At 46.3% G+C, this 11,332-nt stretch overlaps 1 protein-coding gene and 1 long non-coding RNA gene across 5 annotated transcripts in view; both read right to left on the bottom strand.

Annotated features, from left to right (window-relative positions):
* Positions 1-1,354, bottom strand: part of LOC123091386 (pyruvate kinase 1, cytosolic) — a 12,459-nt gene extending 11,105 nt beyond the window's left edge. For all 4 annotated transcript variants that reach the window (XM_044512884.1, XM_044512883.1, XM_044512886.1 and 1 more), the window contains exons 1-3: positions 1,097-1,354; positions 560-656; positions 340-437 (exon numbers count right to left, since the gene is read on the bottom strand). In XM_044512884.1, the coding sequence (XP_044368819.1) occupies positions 340-437; positions 560-656; positions 1,097-1,168 (267 nt within the window). In that variant the 5' untranslated portion in view covers positions 1,169-1,354. The remainder of the gene's footprint in view (positions 1-339; positions 438-559; positions 657-1,096) is intronic.
* A 420-nt stretch (positions 1,355-1,774) lies between these two features.
* Positions 1,775-4,351, bottom strand: LOC123094604 (uncharacterized). The gene is made up of 3 exons (XR_006445880.1): positions 4,127-4,351; positions 3,803-4,050; positions 1,775-3,219 (listed from the first exon to the last, which is right to left on the bottom strand). It is a non-coding gene; the product is annotated as an uncharacterized lncRNA (long non-coding RNA).
* Positions 4,352-11,332: the final 6,981 nt, after the last annotated feature.

Here is an 11,332-nt window from a genome sequence, read left to right as displayed (position 1 = left end):
ACTGCTGCACTGCCTATTTCTCCCTTGTGTGCACTAACAAATTTTATCACCCTAACGCACGTAGTAAACCTGTGAGCGTACCATGTATGAGTATAATGCTATGGTATAGGACCTAGTATACCTATTTTAGAATACTTGCTCAGTTGCTCTACTATCATACAGTAACGCAGGTGATCAACTGATCACAAAGGATACTTTATTTTCTTTTTTTCCTTTATGAGGAAGCAAATAACTGAAGGTTGCGACAATTTTTATTTCCCAGTTCTCAATCTCCAAGAATAACTTGCGCATCAAAAGATACATATCAACATTTACAGATAATTCATTAAATCAACTTACAGGACATAACTTCTTCACATTCTGTGCCGCTTTCCTCAGATTGTCGAGGGTCTCCTGATGATAAGTAGCATCCTTCCAAGAGAAATCAAACCGCGCAACTGCAAAAATGAAAACATACACAGATCATTATGATAATTATTATCATCGTAACAAAAGCAGAAAAATCATGACTATCCCATTGCACTAAATCCAGCTGTTTAAAAGGAAACGGTCATTAAACCTGACATCCCAGCAGTGAGACATTCTTCAATCACTTCGACTGAGTGCGAGTTGGGCCCAAGCGTCCCAACAATCTTAGTGAGGGATGGGAAAACTTTCTGCAAAAGAACACAGGCAATGTATAAGGGTCGCAATCCAGCATCCTGAAAATGAAACCAAAACTGTCTCCATTTCGTTGCCTCACACTTGCCAATAAGAGGATTCGATTTGCAATTAGAACGTCAGACGGCTTTCACAAAATCATGACAGCACATTTTGGTCGCACGCAACAGTAAAAAAAAAATCCCCAATCCCGCAGGATCGCTCCCGTTGGAGACACGGGTCATTTACATTCTGACGAAACGGATCACCGGTATTTCCACCACGCCCGTTCGCCCCGGCCTCTCTGCACACCAAATCGGATCGAGACAACCAAACATACATCGTGAACCACATCGAGAGGAAGAAGCCCGAATCCACCCACAAGCACCACGGATACGCAGAGTTCGAGATCGGTAGAGAGAGGAGAGGAGAAATGGTGGAGGGGAGAGGCGCTTACGGGCTTGGCGGGGGCGAGGACGGAGGCGAGGCGGACGGGCTCCTCGAGGAGCATGTGGTTGCCGCCCTGCATCTCCTCCGGGGGCGGAAGGTCGCGGTAGGCTTCGGGAGGGATCTGCCTAGGGTTTTGCCTCCCTCGGATGTGACGCGATGCGATCGAGTCTAGCTCCGAGCGGGCAAAGCGAGAGGAAGACGAGGCGGGGCCGCGAGGGCGTGGGGAGAAAGAAAGGAAAAAAGAACAGCAGACGTGGCATTTCGATCTCGTTTTTTGTTTAATAAAACAACTCTTGACGGTTTGAAGCGACAAAATGTGGCGTTGATGACAAGGGTGAGCCCTCGCGGAAGGGCCTTGCCGTGCCGAGACCGGGCTGGTCATGCCCACTGTGTGGCGTGTGATTTTTCTTTAGGGAAAATAGAGAGTTTTATTCCACTAGTAAGCTTGCACGTCAAAAAAAAAATTAACATAGTACAGACGCAAGCGCTCATATACACGCTCATACACTCATTCCTATAAATGCACACACGCACACGTTATCCTGGGCATATCATTTTAAAGTTTACGAAGTCACTATGGGCACCTCGTCGTCGACGCCAAATTTTGATCATATAAAAATGACATTGGCATAAAATAATGAGACTTTTTTTAGTCCTAGAACTAAATGAGAAGTGCAGATTTCGCCCCTTAACTTAAAATCAGGACAACTTGCAACTTGAATGTTTCAAACCAAAGAAGTTTCATCCCTCATACTCAGCTAAAGCGGGATCCATGGCTCAGGTTCGGCTTCTCTGCAGTACTACTGTTAATGTATGTGTACTGTAGCAGGCCAATCTGCCATCCATTTTAATCCGACCGTTCTCGGTTGCGAGACCGGCATCGTCCTCACGTCGTCCTCTTCCCTGTGTTTGTCAAGCTCAAGCTCGCCCCCTCGCCTTGTCGTCCCTGGCGAGCCCGACTTTGATGCTCATGTATCAGCTCCCGCACCACGTCCTCAACCCGCTCATCTTCGTCTATTTGGAGGACATGTCGACAACCTCATGCAAGAGCTCGAGCGCGCCCAGAGCCTCGCCATCATCAAGTCGCCCCGCTTGCACTTCTTTCTCTTTGTCTTCATGCATTGAGGTGTGTACTCTCCGTTGTTGTCGGCGACGCCTTCTACCCGTGTAACGACCCGAACCTGATAAGATTCGATGTCTCTGTGCTCACAGTGCTAGTCCCTCGATCAACTCGCTAGCACATACAGTACATATGAATATCAAATAACAAGTGCATCATTTAACATAACGTATGATCCAGAAGTTATAAAGTATTACAAACTGAATAGCACATGGCTAACTTATTCAATAATAACAGCGAAAAGGTAGCATAATCAACGACGAGTCCATCAATGCCCACTGGAGAACATGTTGAGTGAAGACTCGTGACCCTACTGTATCTCACTGATCATCTGAAAATCCTGCAACATGATAAGTTGCAGCCACAAAGGGTCAATACATTGAATGTATTGGCAAATCACACAATACGATATAGCAAACCTACATCCACAAAGCAATGTATGATAAACAAAACACACTAGTTTGGAGAAGAATGTCTTCACCTACCTCCACTACCTGAACTCACAACCGTCTCTAATTTACTCGCCCAAGATAACCCAAAGATTCTAAATAAACATGACAAGAACTTCAGAAGTATGTCTCAAGTGCGCTCTGTCAGTGGCGCATTCTCTAGGAACAATAGAGCGCTCTGCCAAGGACGCATTCACCTGATTTAAGTTCCGAAAACTAAACCTCGCCTCAAGTGCGCTCTGTCAATGGCGCATTCTCTAGGGACAATAGAGCGCTCTGCCAGTGACGCATTCACCTGGTTAATAATCCCGAGCCTACGGCTATAAACACTCACCACTTTCATGGATCACTCGACATATGCCCATGTCTATCATAGCAAGTTGATCACACTAGAATATGACAACACAGAACAAACAGATCAAACCAAGCACATGTCATAGCATAAAAATCACACATGCATAGCAGAATATAGGATGAGCAAAATCAATAGTGCAAACTTGCCTTGAACGGTGCTGAAGTACTCTAACAATTAATTCCGATCCGCTTCACACTCCGGACAATCTATACGATTAACGGAGGTAACGATAAATAAACTATGCTCACATAACACTAAAATAAAGTAAACAACAACGAATTCAAATAAAGACTTAAATAACAGAACATATTAGTAGGCATATATTATCTACATGCTAGTAGGATCACAATGCAAAAAGAATCAACTAATTTGGATCAACGGTTTGAAAGATATGGCCTCCGGAAGTTTGAATTCAAATTTAAACAAATTCAAATTTGAACTGTTCAAAAATGTGAAACTTTGGTTCTACAATATTCTCCTGGTCACTACGAGTACACAGGAAAAAGAATCAATGAATTTGGAGTTACGGATCTCAAGATATACCTAAATGAACATATGATATGGAATCTGTCAAAAGAATATTGTGTCAAAAATAGATCTCTTCGAAGAACTGCTGCGGCTGTGGATGTGCCACGTGGCGCATTACTATTGCCGGTGATGTGTTCGCTGTGGAGGTTAAACGATGGACGGCCGCAACTTAACAGATAACGGTTCGGAAATATAAAAAAAACACAGATGATCTAATCCCGGCCGTTTAAAGAAGATCGGACGGCAGGGAGACGTGCTCACCTGAGAACAGAGCTGGGCGTCGTCGGAGTTGGAGAAGGACGGCGCCGGCGGCTCGGTGGTGATACGGGCGACGGCTACAGAGGGCCTCCGGCTACGCAGATATGACCTACGAGTGGAGAGAGCGACGGAGATGAAGTGGTTAACTTCCCACACAATTGGAGCTTCCTCCGGTGGCGACAGTGACCGGCTGGAGCGGTGACGGCGGTGTTCGTCGGGGCGGAGGTCGAAGCACTCGGGTGGGTGCTTCCCTGCGAGAACTAATAGGTGAGGGAGAGAGAATAGACCAAGGCGGAATTAACAGGGGCAAGAGGAGGTGCTGGGAACCTTGTGCGTCGACGGAAACAACCGGCGAGATGCTCCTGCAGCGGCGAACTCCGGCAAGATCGGATCCGGGCGAAACGGGCACGGGAATCCAAGTTTTTGCCAAAAATCGGTCGAGGAGGGATTTATGAACTTATATAGGGCGTCAACTCGCGCGTGGAGTCCAGGGATCAATCGAGTCGATCGATTCGACTTGGTCTGATTCGGTCACAGTGTTCGTCATGAACACGGTCGTTGGAAGAGATGACAAGCGGGACCCAAAGTCAGCGGTAGAGATAAAAAAACAAATAGGAAAGGCTGCGGGTGGGCTGCGGCTGTGCGGGGAAATGGGCCGGCCTGCCGACGCTGTGTTGCTGCTGCTCTAGCGCACTGGGCGACAAACAGGAGTTGGGCTGCTGCTGGCCCAGATGAACAGTATTATCTGCGAAGATATACTGTACAGGAAAAGATATCGTGGCTAAAACAAAATACATATAGATTCCTAAAATCACAATAACACACAGTAAAATGTTAATACTAATATCAAATACTGTGAACATTTTTAAAACACATATGCACCTTTGAAAAATTATATTTTATGCAATGCAAGCACATAAAGAGCATTATAACAACTCTAAAATAACTTTGAGCTTCAACAATGCCAAACTAATTTATGCAAACTCCAGAATATACTCTTAGTATTTCCATAAATAATTAATAGGCGAGAAGTCATATTATCTCCACTCCAAATATTTTTGCCTTGAGTTGGAAAACACTTTGAATAAACAATAATAATAATAATTCAAATATGCATAGAAATCATGATGACAAAGAATGATCCTATTAACATTCCAAATCTGAAAATTTGGGATGTTACAACCCGGTGGTTCATCGACCACCTCAACTGCACCTACCCGGTTCAATGGAGTGCAACCGATCTGAGGTCTCATCCATCGTCTCTAAGGTCATGGACTACCTCTTCGGCTTCGACACAAACTCCGATGAGCCCAGCCCAGGTGCGGTTGCGTAGACCAAGTCCGACACGGAGATGGCGCAGGATTACAACGACGATGATGCGTTGGCTCCCGTGCTGGGCGCCCATGTTCCCTCATATGTTGCAAATGGCGCCCCATGACCGGCCCCGCCACCACCGCACATGGCGTAGCCGGTGTACTACATGCACGTGTGCCCAGTCCACTACCTCGATGCGGTTGGGCATGGTCGTGGCCGTATTCCTCGTCGAGTTCCCCGGGAGGAGCCTCTAGCTTGTCATTTGTTGTTGGGCTTGTGGAGCTCGTTGTCGCCCTTCTGCTCGTGGAGCTCGTCGTCATATTGTTGCTCGCGGATAGTGGGGGACCAGTCCGTGGACACGGATGCGTGAGGTTGACATTCAACTATAGTCGCATACATCCGGCCTTCCGAATTTTTCCCCAAGTCCGCACAATCAAGTAGCCGCATGCACATGGCACAGAAGTTCAAATAGCTGCATGCAACACTACTTCAAATTTAAAAAAATTCAAATATTTCCATCCCAACATTGTTGTCCCCTTTCACCGTCCACTGATGCTCAATTAGATCTTTCTTGAGCTGCTCCTGAGTTGGTCGATGCCGAATTTTTTGATGTATTTGAATGAACTCCTCAAATGTGATCGTATTGTAGTCCGAAAGTTGGATAAGATCACCCATGTTCTCAAATTCCAGAGCCGCGACATCATCGTCACCCTCAGCCTCGACGATCATGTTGTGCATGATCACACAATATGTCATCACCTCCCACAAGGTCTCCATATCCAATCGTTCTGCAGGTCCACGAACAACTGCAAAACTGGCTTGAAGAACTCCAAATGCCCTCTCGACATCCTTTCTAGCTACTTCTTGTCTTCGGGAAAAGTGGGCATTTTTTTGGCCAATTGGGTTTGAGATGGCGCTGACAAAGGTAGCCCATGAAGGATAGATACCGTCGACCAGATAGTAGCCCATATTGTACTCATGTCCATTGACAGTATAGTGGCAATGAGGAGCTTTTCCTTCAGCCAGCCTCGCAAACAATGGCAATCGTTGCAGCACGTTGATGTCATTGTGAGACCCGAGCATGCCAAAAAAAACGTGCCAAATCCAAAGATCTTGTGATGAGATTGCTTCAAGAATGATGGTGGGTTTCTTAACATGACCTTGATATTGTCCTTGTAAAGCCTTCGGGCAATTCTTCCATTTTCCAATGCATGCATTGAAGAGATTCAAGCAAACCTGGCCACCCTCTCGCTTCTGAGATAGTCAGGAGCCTCTCGGTGTCTGTCGCGGTTGGTTCTCTCAGGTAACGAGGTCCGAACACCTCGACCACAACAGTTGCAAAACTTACCATGGCATCTTCGCATGTGCTTTCGGACATCGGTAGGTACTCGTCCCACGAATCAGCGGTCATGCCATATGCAAGCATCCAGAGTGCGGCCGTGCACTTCTGGTAACCAGAAAAACTAATCGTTCCCACGTCATCCTTCTTTAGGATGAAGTGGTCATCGTAGGACCATACGCCATGGTACAAACGATCTAAGATAGTTTTGCGCATCTGAAAACATTGGCAAAAATGGTTAGCAAATAGTGCATCGGAGGCAAAGTAGTCGGCCATCATTGTCAAATGCCCGCGCGCCCTGTTGCGGTTGAGCACTCGATGACCCTTGATCGAGCCCTTGAAATTGGGAACATACTCCTCCGCATGCTCCGCAGCTTCAAGGACCGCCTGCATCATCGCCATCTCATCGGAATACTCCTCTTCCGACGAGCCGTCGGAGGAGTCAACATACTGCCCGTATATGTACTCCAAATTAGAACCCATTGCTACAAACAACAAGGGACAACTATTTTCAGTTCCGCTGATTCATCGAACAGTTTCGGGCATGGTAGAGGATGGTACCTGGCGGGACGGTCAGAGGACAGGGGGTTGAATGAATACGGGGGAGAAACGGTGGGGAGCCCTGCTGGATCGTCAGAGGTGACAGAGACGTAGATTTCCGGCAGGGGTGTGGCGTGGTGGCCGGGGTGGTGCAGAGGCGGCGACGACAGGAGAGAAAGAAGGAAGGAGAGAAAATAGGGAGTATGGAGTCGCGGGGTTCGGGAAGGGTTTTGGGTGGGCCTAGGGTGTCGGATTCGTACGTTTCGCGTGTCTGGACTCCCGCAAATCCCCCAGTTTTGTCTCCATTTTGCGGGAGAAATCGTGTTCAGACCGCCCCCGCGGACCAATACAAGTCGACGTTGGTTGGCTTCTGTGGTCCGGGCGGTTGCGGGATGTTTATGGGTCCGCCTTGAAGATGCCCTAACCTCGCTATGCAACTTGGCGACATATGGCCTCTATTAACAAACTGGGATATTGAAACAATACACCATGGTGTTTTATGAAAAATGCAACAATCTTTCAACAATATTTTAAGAAAGATGTTGCAATTATAGGTAAAACATACGGAATCAGATTTACAGGCTGAAGCGACAAGATTTGGTTACAAACAGGAAAGGTGAGGCCGTAGTTAAAATCAAGGACGCGTCTATTTGCTTTATAGCGCTCCCGAGCAAACACCCATTTTAGAGAAGTTATTAATTGTCTTTCTCCCAGGTTGACAAAAATAAAGCACGACACGCGCTTCGAAACTAGACTCCTATGAGTATGTTTTGATGAACATTCGTGGCCAACTTTGATGTCATAAGAACCAACTTTAGTGATATAAGATGCAACTTTATTGCTACACAATGCAAAAAAGACGCGTATGGGGACTAGAGTTGCTAAGGCATTTAATATATTTAGCACCTTATCTAAACACCTTTGCATTGGAGGAGGTATGAAAGTTGTGCATCGAGTGCTAGGCAGCTGACCAGAGCAACGGCCGAGATGTTTATGCATCACGTGTTATGCATCCACCCGAGATGCTACATTTACAATATGTTTGGTTCGGGGGAATTAGAGATGGGGAATGGGGAATTAGAGATGGGGAATGGGAGTTGAGGGCTACATTTACAACATGTTTGGTTCGGGGGAATTAGAGATGGGGAATGGGAGTTGAGGGGTAAGAAGATTAAAAGTCCACTGTTTGATTAGAAGGAATGAGAATTTAAGTGGGAAGGGGACTAGGAGTTGACGAAGCCAATTTTCATTGATTTCTTCCCAGGGGTACCCTGTTAATTTGTGAGCAGAGTTTTATCCCACGTCAATTTTCATCATATGCCAAACAAGGAAATGTGAGTAAAAATCTACTTTTCATGCCTAATCCCTTTATAAACATTCTTGTGCAAACTCCTATTCCCCTGCCTGACTGTTTACCAAACAGGTTGTTATGGGTAGGTTTTTATGGACGTTAGGTACATCTATCTACTACCACTATAAAAGAAAGAGAAAGACAGATCCAAATAATTTTAACCGTTCATCTGTAATATCTGATGGCTAATAATCTTCCCGTGTTTAACACAACAAGCCACGCATTAAGCCAATTCATCGATCCCTAATCTGCCCCGTCGTTTAGGGAAAAAAACGGTGCCCGCGCACGACCTCTCCCCTCCTCCACGCACGTCTCTCGCCCCCTCCTCCTCCCGCGTCGTTCGCCGCCCTGCCGTTAGCCGCAGGAGCCGCCTCCCGCAGCCGCCGATGCCGTAACCTCCCCTGCCTCTTCTCGGCCTCGCCCCTGTGCCTCCCAACCGCCAAGCCGCCGCCGTCTCATCTTCTTGCTGCATGGTCGGCTGACGCGGCGAGGCGCGCGGAAGCGAGCTCTTCGGCCGGCGACACGGCGAGGCGCGCGAGAGCTCTTCGGCCGGCGACACGGCGAGGCGCGCGGCTGGGCGTCGCGGTGAGGCGCGCGGGACGGCCGTTGGCGAACATGGCCGGACCTGAGACCGTGGCGCACGCTGCCACCTCCGCCCTCCTCCGGCCTTATCTCCTACGGAACAACCTACTCATGCATCGGTACCTAGCCACCATGCCATCTCTTTCCCTCTCAATCCATTCTTCATCAGGTTCGTCGGAGGGTTCGTCGGAGGAAGAAGCGCCGAGTTCGTCGGAGGTACAAGAACGTCCGTCGAGACGTGCATTGTCTCCTGTGGCGGCTACACAAGAGGTATCTTTCCCCTCTTTTGTAGTTATTGTTTATGTCCCTTTGCTCGATTTCTTCAGTTAACAATTAGCTTTGCAGAATATAGATATGCTAGCTGCACCTAGGTTATGCTTTTTCTTCAGTTAAGAATTAGCTTTACAGAATAGATATGCTAGCTGCACCTAGCAAAACAGGATTAGGATGTGTAAACAACTTTCCTCCCTGTAGTTTCTGGGGTTGCAGACCCATGTTCCCATGTTTTTTTTGCTCAAAGCAATGGCCAAAACATCTTTGTATCACACAGAATATATTGGTCCACTGCTGTCCTGCTAGCATGTTTATAAGTGTTGGATCTTCAGAGCAGTGGCCAGTGGGCTATTTCACAATAATGCCTGTAATTTTACTTCAAAAAAATGTATGTAATTTGATTCTGTTGTACTACATTTTCTATTTGGAATAAAGGGGTGCTTCAGTTTGGCTGTGTTCATAACTAGCTCATCAATCAAATCAGTGATCCAATAACTTTTTACAAAATTAACAGAAAAACAACAACTGAACCATCATCGTACTCCTATATGTACAACAAAGCGGAAACATGGTTTAATTGGTCATTAATTTCAGATGAATATTGCTCAGCAGTGATTATATGTCTACAATAGTAACACTTCTTGTTTTGCCCTGGTAGCATGTTTATAAGTGCCCTATATAAAGTATATGCACATATTTTATGTTAAATCAATGTCATAATCTGTCAAAACTGCATTACAGTTGCACATGACCTGATGTGCAAATTTTTGTGTGGAGCTAACTTCTTTGAGCATGTGGCCAGTGTGTATCTGCATATTTTTCAGTAGAATTAAGTGTCTGGTGCCACTTGAGAGAATAAAAGAATGATCAGCTATTTTTTGTCACAGTTATGATTTAGTCAACATTGATGCCCATATGCAAAAAGCTTATTCTGATTTGGAATTGATTTTTTAGGCCCTTAAGATGAGTGATGAACATCTGTCGAGCCGTCCAATGTTGTATATGGCAGCTACACCAGAGGTATGAATCCCCTTCATATTAGTTTGCATATGTGAGCCCATGTACATGTACAATGCGTCTATTATCGTGGCACTTTTTGTTGGAAATATGCCCTAGAGGCAATAATAAAAGCATTATTATTATATTTCCTTGTTCATGATAATTGTCTTTATTCATGCTATAATTGTGTTATCCGGAAATCGTAATGCATGTGTGAATAACAGACACCAACATGTCCCTAGTGAGCCTCTAGTTGACTAGCTCGTTGATCAACAGATAGTCATGGTTTCCTGACTATGGACACTGGATGTCATTGATAACGAGATCACATCATTGGGAGAATGATGTGATGGACGAGACCCAATCCTAAACATAGCACAAGATCGTATAGTTTGTTTGCTAGAGTTTTGCAATGTCAAAGTATCTTTTCCTTAGACCATGAGATCGTGTAACTCCCGGATACCGTAGGAGTGCTTTGGGTATGCCAAACGTCACAACGTAACTGGGTGACTATAAAGGTAGACTACGGGTATCTCCGAAAGTGTCTGTTGGGTGACATGGATCAAGACTGGGATTTGTCACTCCGTATGACGGAGAGGTATCACTGGGCCCACTCGGTAATGCATCATCATAATGAGCTCAGAGTGACCAAGTGTCTGGTCACGGGATCATGCATTACGGTACGAGTAAAGTGACTTGCCGGTAACGAGATTGAACGAGGTATTGGGATACCGACGATCGAGTCTCGGGCAAGTAACATATCGATAGACAAAGGGAATAGCGTACGGGGTTGATTGAATCCTCGACATCGTGGTTCATCCGATGAGATCATCGTGGAGCATGTGGGAGCCAACATGGGTATCCAGATCCCGCTGTTGGTTATTGACCGGAGAGTCGTCTCGGTCATGTCTGCTTGTCTCTCGAACCCGTAGGGTCTACACACTTAAGGTTCGGTTACGCTAGGGTTGTAGGGATATGTATATGCAGTAACCCGAATGTTGTTCGGAGTCCCGGATGAGATCCCGGACGTCACGAGGAGTTCCGGAATGGTCCGGAGGTAAAGATTTATATATGGGAAGTCCTGTTTCGGGCATCGGGACAAGTTTCGGGGTTATCGGTATTGTACCGGGACCAC

Source organism: Triticum aestivum, chromosome 4B, assembly GCF_018294505.1.
Source record: "Triticum aestivum cultivar Chinese Spring chromosome 4B, IWGSC CS RefSeq v2.1, whole genome shotgun sequence".
NCBI lineage: Eukaryota > Viridiplantae > Streptophyta > Magnoliopsida > Poales > Poaceae > Triticum > Triticum aestivum.
Note: the sequence above shows the minus strand (reverse complement) of the source record. Positions and strands in the feature narration are given on the sequence as shown.